The 24,588-nt window shown below is 54.8% G+C and overlaps 1 protein-coding gene across 1 annotated transcript in view; it reads right to left on the reverse strand.

Annotated features, from left to right (window-relative positions):
• MAP2K2 (mitogen-activated protein kinase kinase 2) overlaps window positions 1–19,707 on the reverse strand; it is a 33,991-nt gene extending 14,284 nt beyond the window's left edge. Inside the window, exons 1-3 of the mRNA XM_004059746.4 lie at window positions 19,329–19,707; window positions 12,930–13,140; window positions 5,995–6,141 (exon numbers count right to left, since the gene is read on the reverse strand). Of these exons, the coding sequence (XP_004059794.1) occupies window positions 5,995–6,141; window positions 12,930–13,140; window positions 19,329–19,420 (450 nt within the window). The 5' untranslated portion in view covers window positions 19,421–19,707. The remainder of the gene's footprint in view (window positions 1–5,994; window positions 6,142–12,929; window positions 13,141–19,328) is intronic.
• Window positions 19,708–24,588: the final 4,881 nt, after the last annotated feature.

The following is a 24,588-nucleotide window of genomic DNA, read 5'->3' on the forward strand; positions in this document are numbered from 1 at the left end:
ACTCCAGCCTGGGTGACAGAGCAAGACCCTGTCTCAAAAAAACAAAAACCAGAAAGAGACCAACGACTCGAAAGAGGCAGGGTGGCGAAAAACAAACAGACGCAACAAACGCAACCCTAAAACCCTAAAACCCCTGCTCCCCAGCACAGCTCCTCCCGTCTTCGTTTCTCCTGGGGTCGCAATCAATGTTTGTTTAGTGAGAGAATTCAAAGAGCCTCTCCCCGGAGATGAGGGCGGGCGGAGCGCTGTGCTGCAGCCTCAGGAGCTGGCGGAAGACGCCTCGCAGGAGCATCGCGCTCTCTGCAGCCGCCTTTCTCCACTGTGACATCGGGGCCAGGTCACTCTCTGGGGTGGGGCCGACCTGGGCACTGCAGGGTGCTGAGTAGCGTCCCTGGCCTCCATCCACTCCACGCCAGGGGCATCCCCCAGTCGTGACAACCACACACATCCCCAGACAGTGCCAGGTGTCTCCTGGGAGGGAGAACTGCCCCTGGTTGAGAAGGGCTGGTCTCCAGCTATAAAGACCAAAGTCTGGCAGGGTAAGCAATTTGTCTGAGTCACAGAGACAGGATGTGGTGCAGGGGGTACTGCAGCTGTGTACTGCTGACCCCAAATCTCACTCTGTGCATGACCATACACGTCTACCGTGTGTGTGTGTGTGTGTGTGTGTGTGTGTGTGTGTGTGTGTGATGTTTAAAATGGTCTTGTAACTGTAATTTTGTTACGTAGGTAGTAGGTGAACACATTTTTCTTTCTTTCTTTTTTTTTTTTTCCTGAGGCGGAGTCTCACTCCGTTGCCCAGGCGGGGGTGCAGTGGCACCATCTTGGCTCACTGCAAGCTCCGCCTCCTGGGTTCACGCCATTCTCCTGCCTCAGCCTCCTGAGTAGCTGGGACTACAGGTGCCCGCCACCACGCCCTGCTAATTTTTTGTATTTTTAGTAGAGACGGGGTTTCACCGTGTTAGCCAGGATGGTCTCGATCTCCTGACCTCGTGATCCACCCGCCTCGGCCTCCCAAAGTGCTGGGATTACAGGCGGGAGCCACCGCGCCCGGCGAACACATTTTTCTTATAAAAAATTCAAATGAGGATAAATAACCCGGACGCCCCATCACTTCCACCATTCCCCCCTCAAGTGTGACTTATATTGTTCCAGATCTTTCTTTGTCTCTCTCTTTCTTTCTTTCAGGCAGGGGTCGCCCAGACTGCAGCATAGTGCTGTGATCTTGGCTCACTGCAGCCTCCACCTCCTTGGTTCAGGCAGTCCTCCCACCTCAGCTTCCCAAGTAGCTGGGAGTACAGGCGCGCCACCATGTCCTGCTAATTTTTTGTAGAGACGGGGGTTCTTCATGTTGCCCAGGCTGCTCTCGAAGTCCTGGCTGAAGAGGGCCTCCCACTTCAGCCTCCCAAAGTGCTGGGATCACAGGAGTGAGCACCTGGCCCCCACATCTTGCTGTGTATTTGGAAACACAGACTCGGGACTCACTCTCTTGCCCAGGCTGTAGAGCCGTGGCTCAATCATAGCTCACTGCAGCCTCGACCTACTGGGCCATTTGATTCTCCCAAAGCACTGGGATTAAAGCATGCTTGCCCAGCCAGAGTTTAAAATAACATCGAAATGGGGTCATGTCTGTAATCCCAGCACTTTGGGAGGCCAAGGCAGGAGGGTCACTTGTGGCCAAGAGTTCAAGACCAGTCTGGGCAATATGGAGAGACCCTATCTCTACACAAATATGCAAATAAATTAGCTGTGCATGGTGGCTCACGCCTGTGGTCTCAACTACTTGGGAGGCTGACGTGGGAGGACAGCACCAGTGCACTCCAGGCTGGACAACTCAGCAAGACCCTGACTTGAAAATACAATAAACAAATGAATGGGCCAATGCTATGTTTATTTTCTTTTTCTTTTATTTTGAAATGGAGTCTTGCTGTCGCCAGGCTGGAGTGCAGTGGCATGATCTCGGCTCACTGCAACCTCCGCCTCCCGGGTGCATGTGATTCTCCTGCCTCAGCCTCCTGAGTAGCTGGGACTACAGGCGTGCGCCACCATGCCCAGCTAATTCTGTATTTTTAGTATAGATGGGGTTTCACCATGTTGGCCAGGATGGTCTTGAACTCTTGACCTCGTGATCCGCCTGCCTTGGCCTCCCAAAGTGCTGGGATTACAAACGTGAGCCACTGCGCCCAGCCCATGCTATGTTTATTTTCTACAACCACCTCTCCACTACATGAATAGTGTTGTACTGTGGGGATACTCCCATTCAGTACACCATTGTGGATTTCACTTTGCCACTGCAAAGCAGCCAAATATCATTCTTTAATCGCTCCCTTACTGATGGACATGTCCAGTTTCCATTACAGCAGAACAAGACGGACATTCTTCAGCAGATAGGACGAAACCCCCAGAAAGGCCAAGGGGCACCTCTACGAGGTCCGTAAGCACTGGCTCTCCTTTCCCCATCCCATGAGGCCTCACTGTCCACTGGGTTCTTGCCCTGAGTTATCCAGTAATAGGTTCAGACCCCAGGGAAGCAGCCAGCCCCACTGTTCCTAAGTTCCAGTCACCAACAAGTGCTTGCCATTTTATATAAATACATCACTGGGCACGGTGGCTCACCCCTGTAATCCCAGCACTTTGGGAGGCTGAGGCGGGAGAATCGTTTGAGCCCAGGAGTTCAAGATTAGCCTGGGAAACATAGTGCCACCCCATATCTACAAAAAAACTTGCCAGGCGCGGTGGCTCACGCCTGTAATCCCAGCACTTTGGGAGGCAGAGGCAGGCGGATCACGAGGTCAGGAGATCGAGACCATCCTGGCTAACACAGCGAAACCCCGTCTCTACTAAAAATACAAAAAATTAGCCGGGCGTGGTGGCGGGCGCCTGGAGTCCCAGCTACTCGGGAGGCTGAGGCGGGAGAATGGCGTGAACCTGGGAGGTGGAGCTTGCAGTGAGCCAAGATTGTGCCACTGCACTCCAGCCTGGGCGACAGAGCTAGACTCCATCTCAAAAAAAAAAAAAAAAAAAAAAAAAAAACTTAAAAAGCTACTCAAGCGTGCTGGTGCACCTGTAGTCCCGGCTACCTGGAAGGTTGAGGCAGGAGGATCGTTTGAGCCCAAGAGGTGGAGGCTGCAGTGAGCTAGGATCATGCCACTGCACTCCAACCTGGGTGACAGAGAGAGACCTTGTACCCCCTACCCCCCCTAAAAAAAGAAAGAAAAAAATGCAAAATAAAGATGACATAGAAATATGGGGAAACAGCATAGAAATACAGGGAAATGGCTGCAGCAGCCATGCACGGATGCAACACCCGTGCATGCCAGCTGCCATCCTGGGAGGAGCTCACACAGTCCTCACCCCAGCAGGGACTACGACCTCCCTCAGCTTCACAGCAGAAGCGGCAAGAGTCCTGTCCCGAACCCGTGGTAAGGGTGAGCGGTGGGGCCGAGACCTGATCTGGACGCCCATCCTCAGCCCCGGTGCTAAGCTGCCCCTTTGCCTCACTGGGGTAGCCTGGGAGGGAATGAATCAGGTGCTGGGCAGGCCCTTCCGTGGAAACCTATGGGCACTCAGGTGAATTCCGAGAGCATCGTTCAGCATGGAAAGAATTCACAGGGCCGGCCAGGATGGCAGGGATGGCCCCCTTGGATGACTTTACTTCCAAGGATGCTGCCCTGTCAGGGCTCACCCAATGCTTTAAAAATCAACGTGCTACACGTTGTTTTTGTTTGTTTGTTTGTTTTGAGATGGAGTCTCGCTCTGTCGCCCAGGCTGGAGTGCAGTGGCACGATCTCAGCTCACTGCAAGCTCTGTCTCCAGGGTTCACGCCATTCCCCTGCCTCAGCCTCCCAAGTAGCTGGGACTACAGGCACCCGCCACCATACCTGGCTAATTTTTTTTGTATTTTTTTTTTTAGTAGAGACGGGGTTTCACCACGTTAGCCAAGCTAGAATGGTCTCGATCTCCTGAACTCGTGATCCACTCCCAAAGTGCTGGGATTACAAGTGTGAGCCACCGCCCCTGGCTAGACAACCTCAGAACTTTTAAAGGATGCACTCCATAACACAGAAACAGCACGGCCTGTGTCCCCCTCCTGCAGCCTGGTGGTCTGTGTGGTGTCCCCTGGGGTGCCAGCACCCACTCTGGGAACCCCCATTTTAAATTCACCAAGAATAGAGGTTGGGGGCGGGTTGCCACACTGTCCCCTTTCTGCATGGGAGGAAGGGGGCTCGAGAACTGAGTCAGCCACACAAAACGAGGATGGACAGAACTCCTGACTAGCGAGGGTGCCTGCCGGGCGCGAGGAGGAGGGGGAAGACGAGGAAGACGAGGAGGAGGAATAGGGAGCACATGACAGAGGGGCTGCCTCAGACCACAAAGCGCTTCCTCATCCTTTCCTCGCCCTTTGATGCCGCCGGCACCATGACTCTGCGAGCAGCGGGGCAGACGCCAGGTCTCCTTCACAGGCGGGAAAGGGGCTCCAAGGCGGGTGCTGCCTTGCTTGGGTCACATGGCTATGTGGGGGCCTTGCTCAAATTCACTTCCTGCCTTCATTGCAAAACTGTCAAAGGGGATCGCACGTTTGCAGGGTGTCACCCAAGCATTCTGGTTTTGCAAAGGACGCTGTGCGGCGGGCTGTCTGATACCTGATGAGCTCGGTGTGGCGGGATCGGCAGCATTTCCTCCGGGGTTTTGAGCTCTGGCCACTTCTCCTTTTGTTCCGCCCAATCTCACCCACTTCTGGGCTTCAAGGCCAGAGTGTCTTAACAAGGGGGCACGTCGGAGTCAATGAAGGGGGTGCCTGTACCCCACCCTAGAGACTGTGGTCCCACAGATCTGAGCTGGGGGAGGCACAGGCCTGCCTTGACAAGCTCAGACTGCCACACTTTCCTGAGAAGGCCATTTAAAAACAGTCATCAGCTTTGTTTTGTTTTGAGACAGCATCTCACTCTGCTGCCCGGGCTGGAGTGCAGTGGCGTGACCAAAGCTCACTGTAGCCTCAACCTCCTGGGCTCAAGTGATCTTCCCACCTCAGCCTCTCATGTAGCTGGTGCTATTTTTATCCCCATTTTTAAATGTTGTTAACAATTTTAAAACAGGCACGTGCCACCATACTCACCTAATATTTTAAATTATAGAGATGGTTTCTCACTATGTTGCCCAGGCTGGTATCGAACTCCTGGGCTTAAATGATCCTCCCACCTCAGCCTCCCAAAATGCTAGGATTACAGGCATGAGCCACCGTGCCCGGCCTAATAGGGATCAGTTTTTAATTGCATCTACCCTGGAACCCAGCAATTCCCTCACACGGCTTACCTCACAGGTTTGCCTGCGAGTCAGTGCCACGTTATTTGAGATAGGGCAGAGACTGGAAACAACCTACGTACCCCCCAAAACGGGAGTGTTTTCCCTCTCTGCTGTCATAAGGACACCCGGGATACAGCAAGAGAAAAAGCAAAGCTGGGAGGAACACATGAGTGCTTAAAAAACAAAATCACTGGCTGGGCGCAGTGGCTCACACCTGTAATCCCAGCACTTTGGGAGGTCGAGGCAGGTGGATCACCTGAGGTCAGGAGTTTGAGACCAGCCTGGCCAACATGGTGAAACCCCGTCTCTACTAAAAATACAAAAATTAGCCAGGCGTGGTGGTGGGCGCCTGTAATCCCAGCTACTCGGGAGGCTGAGTCAGAAGTAGCACTTGAATCTGGGAGGTGGAGGTTGCAGTGAGCCGAGATTGCGCCACTACTAGATTCTAGCCTGAGTGACAGAGTGAGACTGCCTCTCAAAAAAACAAAAAGAAAACAAAACAAAACCAAAGGCATCTATATATACATACTTGTATGGCATCGACTGCCTTGAGAAGGATCCCCTGGAAGCCAGCGCACTGCTGCCTCTGAGGAAAGGGGCCATGAGGGGGTCTTCCTTCTCCCCAACATGCTCTGTTCCGTGGAGGCCCGCCCCTGCCCCTGCCCCTGCCCCTGCCCCGGACACACTCACCATGTGTTCCATGCAGATGCTGATCTCCCCGTCACTGTAGAAGGCCCCGTAGAAGCCCACGATGTACGGCGAGTTGCATTCGTGCAGGACCTGCAGCTCGCGGATGATCTGGTTCCGGATGGCCGGCTTGATCTCAAGGTGGATCAGCTGCCAGGGGAGAGGGGCGAGACTGGCTTAGGGGGTGCCCGAAAACGGGATGAAGGCATTTGGGGCCTCTGCTCTGCAGGTGTTCGCAACAGTGGTCAAGACCAACTCAGTACCCCCTCCGCAATTCCACCCCTAGGTGTCCGCCTAGGAGAAGAGGACACATACGTCCACACAGAAACGTGTCCCAAGCGCTCACAGCAGCACGACTCACAGCAGGCAAGGGTGGAAAGAACCCAGGCGTCCACCCAGGGCAGAACAGGCCAACCCAGCACAGCCCACCCCTCACCGAAACAGGACTCAGCCGTAAAGAGGAACCAGGCCAAGACCCCGGCCACAGCGTGGGTGAACCCTGAGGATGTCACGCTTAGTGCGAGCTGCCAGACACAAAAGGCCACCTAGTATGTGATCCCATTTCTGTGAAATGTCCAGGACAGGCTGATCCAGAGACAGGAAGGGGATGCGTGGGTGCCGGGGGCTGGAGGAGGGGATGGGGGTGACTGCTGATGTGGACAGGGTTCTTTTTGGGGTGATGGAATACTGTAAAATTGACTGTGGTGATGAGGACGATGTCGTGAATATCCTACAGTCCACTGAGTCACATACTTTCAAAGGTGACACTGTAAGGTATGTGAATTACACCTCAATAAACCTGTTTTCAAAAAAGACCAATTAAGCAAACACTTAATTCCCACTCAGTTGTAGTGGGAGCTGTGTGAAAGCATTTTTCCCCATCAAATCAGACTTTGACAAAGTGCTTCCCTTTCCCAGGAGGGAGGCAGGGCAATGGCTCCCCTCCAGGCCTCTCTCCACTTGGGGTGGGTCTATCCCGAGCCCCTTCCCACCCTCAAGCTGGAGACACCCCGTGGAGACGTTAGCCACACAGAGCCGCGGGTGCCCCTGAGAATTCTCCCTCTCCTTCAACCCAAGTTCAAGACGGCAGGGGAAATCTTCATCAAGTTGACCCCGGTGCCACTTTAAAAAGGCAAGAAGCCAAAGATCCGCTCAAGAGATGCAGAAAGAAGGCCTGGTGTGTGCCTCACGCCTGTAATCCCGCACTCCGGGAGGCTGAGGTGGGCGGACTGCTTGAGGTCAGGAGTTCAAGACCAGCCGGACCAACATGGTGAAACCCTGTCTCTACTAAAAATACAAAATTAGCCGGGTGTGGTGGCAGGCACCTGTAATCCCAGCTACTCAGGAGGCTGAGGCAGGAGAATCACTTGAACCCAGGAGGCAGAGGTTGCAGTGAGCCGAGATCGCACCATTGCACTCCAGCCTGGGGGACAAGAGCGAGACTTTGTCTCAAAAAAAACCCAAAAAAACAAAACAACAACAAAAAAACACCACGGGCAACCCCTAACCCCATGGACAAGCCCCAGAAGAGCCAGGACCCCCAGCACGGCAAGGAGCAGCCTGAGGCTTTGGGACGGCACCCTGGAGAATCACAGCGTCCCGCTCCAGCCACTGCAATAAGACAAGAAAAAGACATGGTTTCCACTCATCTGCCACGGAGGCAAAGCCAGGCCCCGGTGCAGTCAGTGAAGGGGCGGCCAAGCACGGAGACGACTCCTTCCTGGAGGAGACCTGGGGTCAGGACGGGAACAGGAATGGGTAAGACCACCTTGATGTGGCAAAAAGTCCACCAAGGAGAATCAACCCAGGTGCCTGGGGAGCAGCAACAAGGAGGTGACACTGGGGCTGGGCCTTGAGGAAGGACAGAGTCACCATGAGGAGGAGATGGGGGAGGGTGTTCCAGGCAGAGGGACAAAGAGCCGCCTGTCAGCGGGTACAGAGGCATGAAGGAGCCCTTGCTGCGTTCGGGGCAGCAGGAGGCTGACCGTGGCCACAGCACAGGGCGTGTGTGGGGAGTACCCCCTGCTCTATGCCTGTGACCTTGAGAAGCATGGCAGGGCCCGGGGCACGGTGCCCACCTTCCCCCGCCCGGCTGCTCCTCGGGCTAAGCGTCTCCCACCTTGACCGCAGCCCTGGCACTGCCTGCCCCTGCCTGCCCGCCCCTGCCTGCCCCTGTAGCTCTGGCTTCTCCCCTCAGGCCAGCCTGCAGAATCCAGCTCCAGCCGGTGGCCCCTGGGCTACTCCACTCCCTCATGGTGATCCCACAGGCCCCAGGGCCACCCCAGCACCCCAGGATGCTCTCCCCTCCAGCCAGGCTGTAACTGAGAGGTGCTGGTGCTCACTCCCGTTGCACAAGGGCCTGGTACTGAAGCTCGGATATTCACGTGGAGGTTGGGAGATTTACTCGAAAAGGCCACATTTGTTTTCACACCAAGCCCTTGAAGCTTGGTGCGTGTTTTCCATGTTCAGCACATCCGGACTGACCGCATTTTAAGAGCCTGGTAGCCACATCTGAACGGGGGCTGCTGTCTTGGACGGCTCAGTTCCTGACCAAAAACTTCAAAGGATCCACAGATGGGTAACAAGAAGCAGGAAAGAGCGCGCGTTCGGCTGGTCGTCGCAAGTCGTAATTTAGGAGAGGAAGTGGCGGATGGGCTACTGGGAGGAATCCCAGAGGCCTTGGAACCCAGGAGCTCCTAACGTGAAATGAGGCCGTCGGAAGCGAGAGGCCTTCTGGAAGGCTGTAGTAAATAGCAGATGCGAGGGAGGCCACTCTGCACAGGGCGGCTGCGGCGTGATCTCAGTTTTAATGGTTCTGTAATACCTGGGGCCTGTCGAGCGAGCATTCCAGATGAACGGGCAGCCACCACTGAGGGTGTGCGAGGGGAAAGGCAGACAGACAGACAGATAGACAGGAGGGGAGGGGGCGTTCCTGAGCACCTGCACCCTCTAAAGTTCACCCTGACAAGCCCGGGGGATGGGTGTACTGCCCCCACTGGTGCTGACTGAGCAAGCTCAGGTTCGGAGCCTCGGAGCCATGTTCCCAGCGGCATTAGCTGCTAAGTCAGGACTGGGGCTGCCCCGGGGAACACTGGAGCCCGTATTCTTTCCAGGACACCACAGCCCAGGCCGTGCCAGCTCTAATAGCTGATTAAATGCGGATGGTGTCAGGGTGTTAAAACTGAAGGCCAGACCTGGCTCGGAGGTGGAGACGGTTGCTACAGAAGAATGAGGAATTTGAGCCGGGGGGGGGGGGGGTTGGGGGATTCGGAGTAGGAAAAGAGAGGAAGGAGCTTCACTGAGTGTCAGCGAGAGCAGGAGGGGGAGAGGAGGACCAGGCCGCCCCCCGGCCGCCACCCCGCAGGACTGGAATCATCTCAGCAACGTCGTAAATCACGGATCAGAAACTGACAGCTCCCGAGCTGGATGTAGCCAACAGTCACGTGCGGCCCACGCTGCGCTTCCAAACATCCTGAATTAGCTGTTGTCAAAAATTGGAAGAGAGCCGGGGCAGTGGCTCACATCTGTAATTCCAGTGCTTTGGGAGGCTGAGGCGGGAGGATCGCTTCAGGCCAGGAGTTCAACACTGGGCAACGTAGCAAGCCTTCATCTCTACAAGAGATTTTAAAAATTAACACACAGGCTGGGAGCGGTGGCCAGCTAGGGGACCGTAGTGCAGTGGATCTGGAGACTCAGCCCTGGCAGCTGCTCCCAAGTCCGAGCAGATCCAAGAGGGTTCGAATCCAATTCAGGCACTGACCCCACACAGCCTTGGTTTCTTCAACTGTAAAACAGGGCTGCTGCTCAATTTTAATGAGAACACTCGTCAAAGGTGTTGGCAGCGGCTTCGACTCAGGTCGTCACTTGTGAGACAGCAGCTGGTACTATGAGGTGGCCTTGGGCAGGCCGTGTGACCGCCACCCTGGAAGTAAGCTACGGCAGAGTGGAGGAACTCAGAGGCGAGAACAAACCCTCTCATCTCTGCTATGAGCATGGACAATTCACAGAAGCCCCACACGCGCAACAAGCAGCAAGTTCTTCACCTATCTCCCCGGCCCAGGTAACGCAGGGACGCTGCTCCAATGGGAAAGGGGTCAGAGGCCACGGTCAAGCCAAAAAGACATTTACAACCCAGCATGACCTCAAATACCAAGACTGGGCCAGGCGCAATGGCTCACGCCTGTAATCCCAGCAATCTGGGAGGCCAAGATGGGTGGATTCCTTGAGGTCAGGAGTTTGAGACCAGCCTGGCCAACATGGTGAAACCCCGTCTCTACTAAAAATACAAACATTAGCCAGGCATGGTGGTGCGCGCCTGTAATCCCAGCCACTCAGGAGGCTAAGGGAGGAGAATCGCTTGAACCTGTGAGGTGGAGGCTGCAGTGAGCCGAGATTGTGCCACTGCACTCCAGTCTGGGTGACAGAGCGAGACTCTGTCTCAAAAAAATAAATAAATAAAAATAAGTAAATAAATAAGATGAAATGAAAGGAGCCCTCGCAGCCCTACCTGCATAGCAGCCGGAGCTGCTGAGCCCACAAGCTCAATGCATCCTCTCCCACCCGAGTTTTCGGGCACTTTAAAGAAAACCTAATTTTGAAAGAATTATAGAAGCACAGGAAGTTGCAAAAATAGTAACGAGAGTCCCGTGCGCCCTTTCCCCGCCTCCCCCAAGGTGACTGACATCTTACATGACGGAAGGACAGTACCGACACCCAGAGCCGTACTGGTGGACTGGGACATCCCCACCCACCAGACCACAGAACCTGCCCAGCCACGCCTGCCCTCAGGTTTAAAGGCCCCGATCTCCCTTTCCCTGCTACAGTAAAGCTGCAGGTGGGCCCGGCTTCACCTGCGCCTGTCAGCAGGAGCGGGAGCTGCTGATACAGCAAGCATTGGGTTCATGTCCACTGCCCAGCCCATCAGGGACCACTGGAGGCTCCCCGAGAAGCCTGAGGGTCCCTCGCACACACGGGGACTGGCACTGTCTCAAGGCCCTGCTGTGGCTGTGTGAACCACACGCTTGCCTTTTTCCTCCCAGTGCTTCGGGCGGAGGCGGACCTGAGCCTTCCAAGGCTGCTCCGGTTTGGAAGAGGCTGCCTGCAGTACGGGGACAGAAATAGCAAGTCCGCGGCTGCAGACTTCAGGAGGGAGGGAGGGCAGCACTCTAGAGGCCAGAAGACAGAGCTGCAGAGCTAAATCCCCGCCGGAGCTGAGCCGCTGCTCCCGAGGAAGGCAGGGCCCTCAAGCAATGCTGCCACCTGCGCAGACCCACGGGACTAGGTGCAGTCAGGTTCCCCCAGTTTGGGGAACTACAGGATGGTGGGCTTCCAGGAAGAGGCAGTGTTCTAGGTCTGAAAGAACACCGGTGAGGAGCTGAACACCCTGTCAACACTAAGTCCCCTACTTCTGTGTTTAAGAGCCACTGTCCCCAAGTGGTCACATCCTCCCTGTATCCCCTGGGCACTATTCTCAAACACAGAGCACAGAGGCTGCATCATGGCCCAGGAGCCCGGGATGACTAAGCGTGGGGGCCGTCAGCACCAGGGCTTGCAGATTCTCAAAGGGTGGGTGACAGTCAGCTTTGTGTGTCTCCTCGGTGAGACCACGGTGCCCAGTTGTCAAACGCCAGTCTAGAGGTTGCTGGGAAGGTATGTTTTTAAGATGTGATTAACCTTTAAATCGGCAGACTCTGAGCAAAGCAGATTACTCCACCCCAGGGTGGGTGAGTCTCAGCCAATCAGCTGAAGGCCTTCAGGGAAAAGCCTGCCCAGGCACGGTGGCTCATGCCTGTAATCCTAGCACTTTGGGAGGCCGAGGCAAGAGGATCACTTGAGGTCAGGAGTTCGAGACCAGCCTGGCCAACACGGTGAACCCCATCTCTACTAAAAAAACAAAAATTAACTGGGTGTGGTGGCATGCACCTGTAATCCCAGCTACTCAGGAGGCTGAGGCAGGAGAACCCCTTGAACCCAGGAGGTAGAGGTTGCAGTGAGCCAAGATCACACCACTGCACTCCAGCCAATTCCTTAGAATAAATCTCTCTCTACACATACACTCAAGTATCATTAAGGACAGGGATACACTGAGAAATCCCTCTCTGGGCGATGTCGTCACTGTGCAAACACCGGAAAGCCCATTCCACACCCAGGCTCCCATGCTCTGTACAGCGCGGTGCTGAGCTGCTATCTGTTTATTTAAATATAGAGAACCGAAGCAGGCGGATCACCTGGGGTCAAGAGTTCCAGACCAGCCTGGCCAACATGGCGAAACCCTGCCTCTACTAAAAATACAAAAAAATGAGCTGGGCCTGGTGGTGTGTGCCTGTAATCCCAGCTACTCGGGAGGCTGAGGCAAGAGAATCCTTGAACCCAGGAGGCGGAGGTTGCAGTGAGCCAAGATCGTGCCACTGCACTCCAGCCTGGGCAACAGAGCAAGACCCCGTCTCAAAAAGTAAAAATAAAAATAAAAATAAACATACAGAAGGCACAGCAAAAACATGGCCTGATCATCTTACGTCGCCACCATCGCATAGGCGGTCTGTCGCTGGCTGAGCCATCGCCCTGAGGTGGCTGTACACACAAGCGCAAACACACACACACGCTCCATCTTCATCGCTTGTTTCTCTGGAGAACCATAACACACTGGCATTTCTGAAACCCCCACGTGCTAGCTTTCTGGGAATATGGATGTCAAGTGCCCTCCAGGGCAGAAAGTAGTCACTGGAGGGCACAGCTGTGTGTGGCTGGTGTGGCTGGCACGGCTCCCATCTGCCCAGAAGCTGGGCCCTTTCTCAGGACCTAGAGTCCCTGGCGGGGATGAGGGACAGAGCCTGGAGCTAATCAGAATGCAGAGACCCGGCTGCCTTCCCAACCTGCCTCCTGTTTCCAGGGGGACCTTCCCCACCACTCCCCAACCTCCCCGACCCCGCAGTGCTCACCTTCCTGGCCATGATGAGGCCCGAGGGTCTGTGCTGGACTTTGGTGACCACCCCGCCGTTGCCTGCGCCCAGCTCTGAGATCCTTTCGAAGTCATCGTCTTTGAGTTCACCGACCTTGGCTTTCTGGGTGAGAAAGGCTTCCAGCCGCTTCTTCTGCTGCTCGTCAAGTTCCAGCTCCTCCAGCTTCTTCTGCAGGTCCACCAGGTTTGCCCTGCAGAGACCCCCCAGGGCAGGGGTTAGCTACCTAGGGAGACTCCATCTGGCCGTTTGCCATGTGGCCGTGGTGCACCGGCCCCCAGGAGGACACAGACTGGATTCCTGCACTTGAGGGGTTCATGGTGTAGAAGGAAAGGATCCATGCTGTGTACCCCCACAGACACACCAATGACCAGAATCCAGGGCAGCTCCCCAGGAACTGAGGACGCTGCCTTGATCCTGTCTCAACAAGTCTAGCAGACCTCAGGACCTCAAGGATAAGCTGCAGCTCAAAGGACCCAGGAGGCCTCCGTCTTTTTTTTTTCTTTTTCTTTTTTTTTTGAGACGGAGTCTCCCTCTGTTGCTCAGGCTGGAATGCAGTGGCGCGATCTCGGCTCCCTGCAACCTTGGCCTCCCGGGTTCAAGAGATTCTCCTGCCTCAGCCTCCCAAGTAGCTGAGATTACAGGCTCCCGCCACCATGCCCGGTTAATTTTTGTATTTTCAGTAGAGACAGGGTTTCACCATGTTGGTCAGGCTGGTCTCCAACTCCTGACATTGAGTGATCCGCCTGCCTCAGCCTCTCAAAGTGCTGGGATTATAGGCGTGAGCCATTGCACGCGGCCAGGAGGCCTCCTTCCTAACGCACGAGCTCCGGACCATGTCGGGAGGAGACGAGGAAGCTGGGATCGGGTGAACAGAGCCTGGGCCAAGATGTCTGTCTTTGCAGGAGATAGAGGAACAAGCGTTCTGAGCAGCCTCAGAGCACAGAATGAGAACCAAGAGTAGAGGGCAGAAGGCTCAGCACAAAAGCTGCATCAGGTAGGCACAGTGGTGCACGTTTGCAGTCCCAGCTACTTGGGAGGCTGAGGCATGAGAACTGCTTGAACCCGGGAGGGGGAGGTTGCAGTGAACTGAGATCTTGCCATTGCCCTCCAGCCTGGGCAGCAGAGGGAGGCTCTGTCTCAAAACAAAACAAACCAAAAAACCAAAAAAACAAAAAATAAGCATGACCAGCCTGGGCAACAAAGTGAGACCTATAGCCGAGCATGGTGGCTCATGCCTGTAGTTCTAGTTACTCAGGAGGCTGAGCCCAGGAGGTCGAGGCTGCAGTGAGCCATGATCGTGACGATGTACTCCAGCCTGGGTGACAGAGCAAGACCTTGTTTCTACACAATAAAAAATTTCTAACAATTTAAACAAGCAAGTACATTGCACTTTATTGGGTGATTCAAGGAATCTTCAGAGGAAATTTCGACAGTAAGCTATTTTCACAAATGCCTTGACTCGGAACCAGATCCTGGAGTAACAGACAACTTCTCTGTAACAGACAACTAAGCGCAATGCACACAAGAACCCACTGCTGTGCACAAGCAATGGAATGTAAACCATGCGCACAAATTAAAATCTTCTAGTACCTGCGTTTAAAAAGAACAGGTGAACTCATTTCATTTCTTTAGAGACAGGGTCTTGCTCTGCCTCCCAGGCTGGGGTGCAGTGGCACGATTACAGCTCACTGCAGCCTCCAACTCCTGTCCTCAAGTGATCCTCCCACCTCAGCCTTCCTAGTAGCTAGGATCACAGGTGTGAGCCATCATGTCTGGCTATTTTTAATTAATTAATTTTTATTATTATTATTTTCTGAGACAAAGTCTCATTCTGTCACCCAGGCTGGAGTAATATAGTGTGATCTTGGCTCACTGCAACCTCCACCTCACGGGTTCAAGCAATTCTCCTGCCTCAGCCTCCCAAGTAGCTGGAATTACAAGCACCCGCCACCATGCCCAGCTAGTTTTTGTATTTTTAGTAGAGACAAGGTTTCGCCATGTTGGTCAGGCTGCTCTTGAATTCCTGGGTTCAAGCCACCTGCCCACCTTGGCCTCCCAAAGTGCTGGGATTACAGACATAAGCCACTGCACCTGGCTGAAATTAATTTTAATAACACATTTGATTTAACCCATCAAAAATGTTATCATTTTCAACGTACAACCAGTATGAAAAATGAATGAATGTTTCACACTGTTTCCGTCTTAAGCCTTTGAAATCTACAATGGCATTATTGCGCCTATGCTCTCCTGGGTTCGGGCAATTCTCGTTTTATGTGTTGCCTGTAGCCAGGGGCTATTCAACCAGGCAGTGCAGCTTTAAACGGCTCTCTGGAAGAACAGGCCACCTCCAGAGGTCCCAATTCAGGAAGGAGCTAAAGCCAAGGTGGACAGCCATAGAGGGGACTGAAGCAGGGAATGAAGGCGTGGACTGCTCCTTCCATCTGGAAACTTCCAATCCCAAAGTTCGACCACTGTTCGCCTACAGCTGGAAGTGGCGTAAGCCACGGGGCACACAGGCCAGAACCGAGGCGATGGCGCTGGAGCTGGTGCTGCAAAGAGCTTGCCGGAAGGCAGGGGCCTGGGCACCGCTTCCTGGGCTGGACAAACACCATCTCATTCCATTCTCACCATCGTCCCCGTAGGCCCAGGCAGGAGGGAACAGACTCACAGGGGTGGGGGAACCTGCCCGAGGTAACAACACCTGCCTGAGATCAGGACAACCCCTGCTCATCTTAGTGTCCCCCATGAGGAGAAACAGGGCCCTAGTAGGTGCTCACTGAGTAGCTGCTGAACAAGGACCCAGAAGAAGCAGGAATGGCGAGACCCTGGGTGTGGGACAGAAGGTAAGGAGGGGAACATGAATGAATGAATGAATAACATGAATGAATAAATGAATATTTATTTTTTTGAGACAGTCTTGCTCTGTCGCCCAGGCTGGAGTGCACTGGCACGATCTCAGCTCACTGTAACCTCTGCCTCCTGGGTCCAAGCGATTCTCCTGCCTCAGCCTCCTGAGTAGCTGGGATTACAGGTGTGCATCACCACGCTCAGCTAATTTTTTTGGCATTTTTAATAGAGACGGGGTTTTGCCATGTTGGCCAGGTTGGTCTTGAACTCTGGGCCTCAAGTAATCCACCCACCTTGGCCTCCCAAAGGGCTGGGATTACAGGCGTGAGCCACCGCGCCCAGCCATGAATGAACACTTCTGATGGCAGACTTGGAAGGTCTCAAGTACTGCTCAAAACACTGAAAATGCATTCTGGAGTCAGCTGACTAATCCATCTTAAATTTACTGGCAACCCAACTGTGATTATTAAACAAAACAAAACAAAACCTTGGCGTCCCTACAGCCAGCTTCCTCTCCTGGGGGAATCCTTCAAGAGATGGGAATCAAACCCCACACGGAAGAGAATGTGAAGGGCGAGTTCTGTGCAGAGAATGAGGAACGGGTCCCCGTGTCTGGCTGTGCCCGTGTTGACTTGCACACATTGGCATCAAGAGTCTTCATCTGGGTCACAGAAGGCCGACCCCCGAGCGGGAGAGGCCACCAGACATGCCACAGTCCCTGACACCTGGTTCTCGAGGGGTCACACCGCAGGCACGGCACCCGGACCCCAGCCAAGGGCCCCGGGGATCGCCCTGCCCTGCCTCGGCCTGCAGAACGGGAGTGCAGAGATCACCCTGGCATGACCCCACCAGTGTGTGCCCCCAACACCCAGTCCCCTCCCTCATCCTGGAGCAGTGCGATTCTGCCAGCATGCCACCCGGACCCCAGCATACCCCTTTCTCAGATCCCTTCACCCAGGCCTCTGGTCGCCCTCCACCTCCTCAAAGCTTCTGCACTGGGTCAGCCCCTCACAAGGGTTTTCCGGTCCACTCGCTTCAGAATCTGCACCTCTGCTTTCAGGGGCCAGCAGGGTCCCCTGATCCCCACGCCTCCTCGTTCCTCACACTCTGGCTTCCCTGTCTCCTCACACTTCCAGCTTCAGGGACTCCACACACTGGGCACCGCCACAAGCAGGAGATGCCCTCTCAGAGATGCCCATCTTGACATCTTGACCTCCCTGGGACCCCATCCTGACCCCCTCAGAACCCCAACATGAGACCCCTAGGACCCCCTGCTCTGACCTCCCAGAACCCCCACAACATGACCCCCCGAGGACCCCCTAACCTGACCCCCCCCAGAATCCCCCAACATGATCCCCCAGGACCCAACCTGACCCCCCCCCCCACAACATGAACCCCCTGGAACCCCTGTCCTGATCCCACTAGACCTCCCCCAGCAGAAACCCCTCCATCTGGAACCCGCTAGAACTCCCATCCTGACCCCGCTAAAGGCCCCCCATGTCCTGACACCCCTAAGACACCCCCTTGTCCTCAGATACCCCAGAACTCCCACCCTGACCCCCCCTAGAGTCCCCCGATCCTGACCTTTCTAGGGTCTCCCACCCCATCGTGACCCCCTAGGACACCCCACTCCCACATCCTGACCCTTCTGGGAGCCCCCTGTCCTCCCCTCTCTTCCCTTTTCCCTGGTTGTCTATGGACCTCCTCACCCCATCCTCTCCCCTAAGGGACCCCCCTGCCCCACCTTGGCACCCTAGGTGCCCTCTTCATCCCATGCCAACCTCATTACTCAGGGACTCATTCCCCAAAAGGACCGCTCCCCGCCCCCCAAGACCTCTCAGCCTGTCCTCCCCACCCGGGCGCTGCACTCTCAACCTGTGGCTCAGGGACCCTCCCACCCCATCTCTCCCCCATAGGGACCCTCCCACCCCATCTCTCCCCCACAGGGACCCTCCCACCCCATCTCTCCCCCATAGGGACCCTCCCACCCCATCTCTCCCCCACAGGGACCCTCCCACCCCATCTCTCCCCCACAGGGACCCCCTCACCCCATCTCTCCCCCATAGGGACCCCCTCACCCCATCTCTCCCTCATAGGGACCCTCCCACCCCATCTCTCCCCCATAGGGACCCCCTCACCCCATCTCTCCCCCATAGGTACCCTCCCACCCCATCTTTCCCCCATAGGGACCCCCTCACCCCATCTCTCCCCCAAGGGACTCGCTTCACTATCATTTCAATATGCAGAACACCCCTCGCCTATCCTTCCCCCTACAGGCACCCACCGACACATCCTCTCCTCCCAGGGACCCCCTCAACCCCATCTCACAATTCAGGGGCCCTGCACCCCATCTTCTCTCTGCAAGGACATCTCCTTGGCCTGATCTCACGACTTAGGGATTCCAAACCCCATCTTTTCCCCAAAGGGATCTCCCCTCACTCCAATCTCATTACTCAGGGACCCCACCATCTCCCCGATTTCACTATTCAGGGACCGTTCACCCCATTTCACTACTCAGAGACCCACCACCATTCTGCTACTCAGTGACTCCATGCCCTGTCTTTTCCCACAGGGACCTCCCTTGGCCCTATCTCATTATTGAGGGACCCTCACCCCGTCTTTTCCTACCAGGGACCCTACCCCATCTCAGTCTCATTACTCAGGGACCCCTCACCCCATCCTCTCCCCTCTGGAGCCCCCTTGCCCAAATTTCCTCCTCAGGGGCTGCCTGACCTCCCCACACCCCATCCTCTCCTCTCAGGAATGCCCTGCACCCCGATTTCCCTACTCAGGGTCTCCCCTCACCCTCATCTCATGACTACGGCAACCTTTACTCCGTCCTTTCCTCTTAGGAACCCTTCACACTCATTTCACTATTCAAGGACCCCACACTGTGTTCTCTCTTCTTAGAGATACCCCTCACCCCGATCTCACTGCTTGGGGAGCCTCATCCTGTTCTCTCCTTGGGGACACCCCTCATTCCGATTTTCCTACTGAGGGACTCCCCTCACCCCAGCCTCACTGTTCAGAAGCCCACACCCCATCTTCTGCACTGCAGGGACCTCCCCTCACTCAACCTCGCTGCTCGGACCCCTGTCCCCATCCTCTCCTCTTAGAGACATCCTTCACCCCAACTTCACTACTCAGAGACTCCCGTTATCCCAATTCCACTCTTCAGGAACCCCACACCCCATCTTTTCCACCACAAGGACCTCCCCTCGCCCAGTCTCACTGCTCAAAGACCCCCCTGCCCCGTGCACCCTTCGCCCCGTCCTCCGAGGGCCCCCTGCCCCGTCCTCCCCCGAGGGTCCCCTGAACCTCGCGCCCCATCCTCCTTCGAAGGCCCCCTGCACCCCTCGCCCTGTCCTCCCCTCGAGAACCCCCGGCCCCGTGCACCACTCACCCCGTCCTCCCCCGTGACCCCCCTGCCTCGTGCACTCCTCGCGAACCCCCTGTCCCCTCGCCCCGTCCTTCCCCGAGGGCTCCCTGCCCCGTGCACCCCAAGCCTCCAGCTGACCCCTGCCCACTCACTCGGAGGCGCCCTCGCTGGTAGGGGATGGGCCCTCGGCGATGGTAGGGTTGATGGTGAGCGCCGGCAGCACCGGCTTCCTCCGGGCCAGCATCGGGGCTCCGCGGGCCGGCGGCGGCGGCGCCTCTAGCCGGGGCCCATAGGGGGCGGGCCGGGAGCGGTCGGCGCCTACGCGAGCCCGGGGCTGCGGCCGCGGCCCAGGCCGGCGTCGGGGCGGCCGAGGGCGGGCGGCGCTGCTGGCCTGGGCCGAGGGTAGCCGAGGGGCGCTGGGGCTGAGGCGAGCGAGCTGCCACCGCTGCCGAGGCCCGAGGAAGGCTGACGCCGCAGCCCGAGTCCAAGAGGCAGGGGGAGGGGAGGGGCGGCCACAAGATCGCGGACCGGCTTTTCGCGATAACGGGATCGGGAGCCGCGATGGACCCCACCCCCAGCCGCCGCGCCTGCGCAGCAGCACAAGGCCGCCTTTCGGAGGGGAAAGGGGCGGAGACCGACGCGAGGCGGGGCCGGGACCGGGCGCCGTCGCTTGCCTTACCACGGCGCGTGTGCGCAAGCGCTTGGGGCATGAGGCGCGGGAGCAGGGGAGGAGACGGAGGGAGGAAGGCTGGGGTGATGGTCGTGCACAGGTGGGCAGGGTAGCCAGACTCCTGAGAGCCTGTGGTGCCCCAGGCTGGGGCTGAGAGAACCCGTAAGACCCCAGAACAGTGGACGAGACCCACCCAGAGTCCATTTAATCTTTTTGGCAAGCGTGGACACACGCCCCTAGCCCCCACCGCCTTAGAGTGTCAGTTACTCCCCCTCCTTCATCAGAACAAGGCCACTCTAAAACATTTTTAAAATTTATTTTAATTGACAAATAAAATTGCATATATTACTATGCGCATGTTGAAACATTTTTATTATAAAATACACATAACATAAAACTTGTCATTTTAACCATTTCTAAATGCACAGCTCAACGGCATTAAGCAACCACCACCACCACCGCCTCCAGAAATTTCTCATCTTCCGAAACTGAAACACTGTCCCCTATGAAACCTCACTCCCTATCCCCCTCCCCAGCCCCTGGAACCCAACGTCGTACTTCCTGTGAATCTGATGATTCTAGGGACTTCATATGAGTAGGATCACACAGGTTTTGTCCCTTTGTGGCTGGCATATTTCACTGAGGGCCACGTCCTCAAGGTGCCTGTTGTAGCTGTGTTAGATCCACGTTGTAACCTGTGTTAGAATTCACCCACTTGACTACTCTGGGCATATTTGCAATCGGGTAGCCCTGCTCCAAAAAGGAGCAGAAAAAAAAAAAAAAGAAAAATTTCCCTTTTTTTTTTTTTGAGACGGAGTCTCGCTCTGTCACCCAGGCTGGAGTGCAGTGGCGCGATCTCGGCTCACTGCAAACTCTGCCTCCCGGGTTCACGCCATTCTCCTGCCTCAGCCTCCCGAGTAGCTGGGACTACAGGTGCCCGCCACCATGCCCGGCTAATTTTTTTGTATTTTTAGTAGAGACGGGGTTTCACCGTGTTAGCCAGGATGGTCTCCATCTCCTGACCTCGTGATCCACCCGCCTCGACCTCCCAAAGTGCTGGGATTACAGGCGTGAGCCACCGCACCCGGTCAGGATTTTCCTCCTTTTTGAGGCTGAATAATATTCTATTGTGTGCATGGACTATATTTTGCTTATCCATTTATTTGCCACTAGACACTTCGGTGAATCGTGCCGCTATGAACACAGATGTACAAATATCTTTTTGAGTCCTTGCCTTGAGTTCTTTTGGGTATGTTCTGAAGAGGAATTACTGGATTATATGGTAATTCTATGTTGAACTTTTTGAAGCACCACCTTACTATTTAATACAATAGCCGTACCACTTTATAAGAAAGGTCATAGGCTGGGCGCGGTGGCTCACGCCTGTAATCCCAGCACTTTGGGAGGTCGAGGCGGGTGGATCACCTGAGGTCAGGAGTTCAAGACGAGTCTGGCCAACATGGTGAAACCCCGTCTCTACTAAAAGAAAAAAATACAAAAATTAGCCGGGCATGGTGGCGCGTGCCTGTAATCCCAGCTACTCGGGAGGTTGAGGCAGGAGAATTGCTTGAACCCGGGAGGCAGAGGTTGCAGTGAGCCAAGATCACGCCATTGCACTCCAGCTTGGGGGACAAGAGCGAGACTTCGTCTCAAATAAATAAATAAAACAAACAAACAAACAAACAAATAAATAAATAAAATACAAAAATTAGCCAGGCCTGGCGGTGTGTGCCTATAGTCTCAGCTACTCAGGAGGCTGAGGCAGGAGAATCGCTTGAACCCGGGGGACAGAGGTTGCAGTGAGCCAAGATTGCACCACTGCCCTCCAGCCTGGGCGACAAAGTAAGACTCCGTCTCCAATAAAACAAAACAAAACAAAATTTAATTTTTTGCCAGGTGCCGTGGCTCACACCTGTAATCCCAGGACCCTGGGAAGCTGAGGTGGGCTGATCACTTGAGGTCAGGAGTTCGAGACCAACCTGGCCAACTTGGTGAAACCTCGTCTCTACTAAAAATACAAAAATTACACAGGTGTGGTGGTGGGCGGCTGTAATTCCAGCTACTAGGGAGGCTGAGGTGGGATAACTGAACCCCAGAGGCGGAGGTTGCAGTGAGCCGAGATTGTGCCATCGCATTCCAGCCTGGTCGACAGAGCCAGACTCACGCTCAAAAAACAAAACCAACCAAACTGGCCGGGCGCGGTGGCTTACGCCTGTAATCCCAGCACTTTGGGAAGCCAAGGCAGGCGGATCACGAGGTCAAGAGATTGAGACTATCCTGGCCAACATGGTGAAACCCCGTCTCTACTAAAAATACAAAAATTAGCTGGGTGTGGTGATGCGTGCCTGTAGTCCCAGCTACTCGGGAGGCTGAGGCAGGAGAATCGCTTAAACTCGGGAGGTGGAGGTTGCAGTGAGCCGAGATCACGCCATTGCACTCCAGCCTGGGCGACCGACCGAGACTCCATCCCGAAAAAAACAAAACAAAACAAAACAACAAAGAAAACACTGCTCCTAGGGAAGCCTGCTCCTGGGTTTTTACAATCTGGGCCTTTCAGTTTTACTTCTCATCGCTCCCACCCGCTTGTCCAAAATTCAGATGGATGCGTATGTGGCCTCAAATAAGGACAGGCCCTTTCAGAGACAGGGCTATTTCCATGTTCCTTCTGTGCTGCCTAGCAATCTTTCTCCCATTTTATCCTATTTTAGGCTTTTTTTTTTTTTTTAAGACAAGTTCTGACTCACCCAGGCCTCAGGCTGGAGTGCAGTGGCACGATCATAGCTCACTGCAGCCTCCACCTCCCTGGCTCAAGCGATTCTCCCACCTCAGCCTCCCTAGTAGCCCTGGCTACAAACATACACCACCACACTCGGCTAATTTTTCTATTTTTTGTCCAGACAGGGTTTCTGCATGTCACTCAGGCTGGTCTCACACTCCTAGGCTCAAGCGATCCTCCTGCCTCGGCCTCAGCAGTGCTGGGACTAGAGCCGTGAGCCACTGCGCTCATCTCTTAATGCACAAGTTTCTGAAGTTCAATTTCTTGAATTATTACAACTCTATACATCCATGTAACACTTCCCCTTACTCCAGAAAGTCTGTTCACTGCCTTTTTAGTTCATTCTCTTCCTCTGCACCCAGCAGTAGTGAGCTGGTAAATGTTTAACAATGAGCCATTAAAATAAGGAGAGGCCGGGCGTGGTGGCTCACACCTGCAATCCCAGCATTTTGGGAGGCCAAAGCAGGTGATCACTTGAGGTCAGGAGTTCGAGTCCAGCCTGGCCAACATGGTGAAACCCCATCTCTACTAAATATACAAAAATTAGGCTGGTCACGGGTGTAATCACAGCACTTTGGCAAGCCAAGGTGGGCAGAGCACCTGAGGTCAAGAGTTCAAGACCAGCCTGACCAACATGGTGAAACCCCGTCTCTACTAAAAACACACAAAAATTAGCCGGGCATGGTGGCGGGCACCTGTAATCCCAGCTACTCAGGAGGCTGAGGCAGGAGAACTGCTTGAACCCCGGAGGTGGAGGTTGCAGTGAGCCAAGATTGTGCCACTGCACTCCAGCTTGGGCAACAGAGTAAGGCTCCATCTCGAAAAAAAAAAAAATTAGCTGGGCATGGTGGCAGGTGCCTGTAGTCTCAGCTACTTGGGAGGCTGAGGCACGAGAATTACTTGAACCTGAGAGGTGGAGGTTGCAGTGAGCCAAGATCGTGCCACCGCACTCCAGCCTGAGGGAGACTCTGTCTCAAAAAAAAAAAAAAAAGAAGAAGACCAGATGCGGTGGCTCATGCCTGTAATCCCTGCACTTTGGGAGGCCGAGGCGGGTGGATCACCTGAGGTCGGGAGTTCGATACCAGCCTGACCAACATGGACAAACCCTGTCTCTACTAAAAATACAAGGCCGGGTGCGGTGGCTCACGCCTGTAATCCCAGCACTTTGGGAGGCTGAGGCAGGCGGATCACGAGGTCAGGAGATCGAGACCAGAGACCATCCTGGCTAACACAGTGAAACCCTGTCTCTACTAAAAATACAAAAAAATTAGCCAGGCATGGTGGCGGGCACCTGTAGTCCCAGCTACTCAGGAGGCTGAGGCAGGAGAATGGCGTGAACCCGGGAGGTTGAGCTTGCAGTGAACTGAGATTTCGCCACTGCACTCCAGCCTGGGCAAGAGAGCAAGACTCTGTCTAAAAAAATAAATAAATAAAAATAAAAATACAAAACTAGCCAGGTGTGGTAGCACATGCCTGTAATCCCAGCTACGAAGGAGGCTGAGGCAGGAGAATCGCTTGAACCCAGGAGGTGGAGGTTGTGGTGAGCCGAGATGGCGCCACTGCACTCCAGCCTGGGCAACAAGAGTGAAACTCAGTCTCAAAAAAAAAAAAGTTGACAATGATATCAAAGATGCTTACGAGTGGCTGTAAGCCAGCTGCAGTCCACTACTACTCCCAACCCCCCCCCAGATTCTGCGTTCTATCCCCATAGATTAGTTTTTGCCTTTTCAAGAGTTTCATGTAAATGGAATTGCACTCATGGTGTCAGTTCTTTTTTTTTTTTTTTGAGACAGAGTCTCACTCTGTCGCCCAGGCTGGAGTGCAGTGGCATGATCTCGGCTCACTGCAACTTCCACCTCCGAGGTTCAAGCGATTCCCGTGCCTCAGCCTCCCGAGTAGCTGGGATTATAGGCGTGTGCTACCACGCCCAGCTAATTTTTGTATTTTTAGTAGAGACGGTGTTTCA

This window comes from Gorilla gorilla, chromosome 20, assembly GCF_029281585.2.
Source record: "Gorilla gorilla gorilla isolate KB3781 chromosome 20, NHGRI_mGorGor1-v2.1_pri, whole genome shotgun sequence".
NCBI classification, from domain to species: Eukaryota; Metazoa; Chordata; class Mammalia; order Primates; family Hominidae; genus Gorilla; species Gorilla gorilla.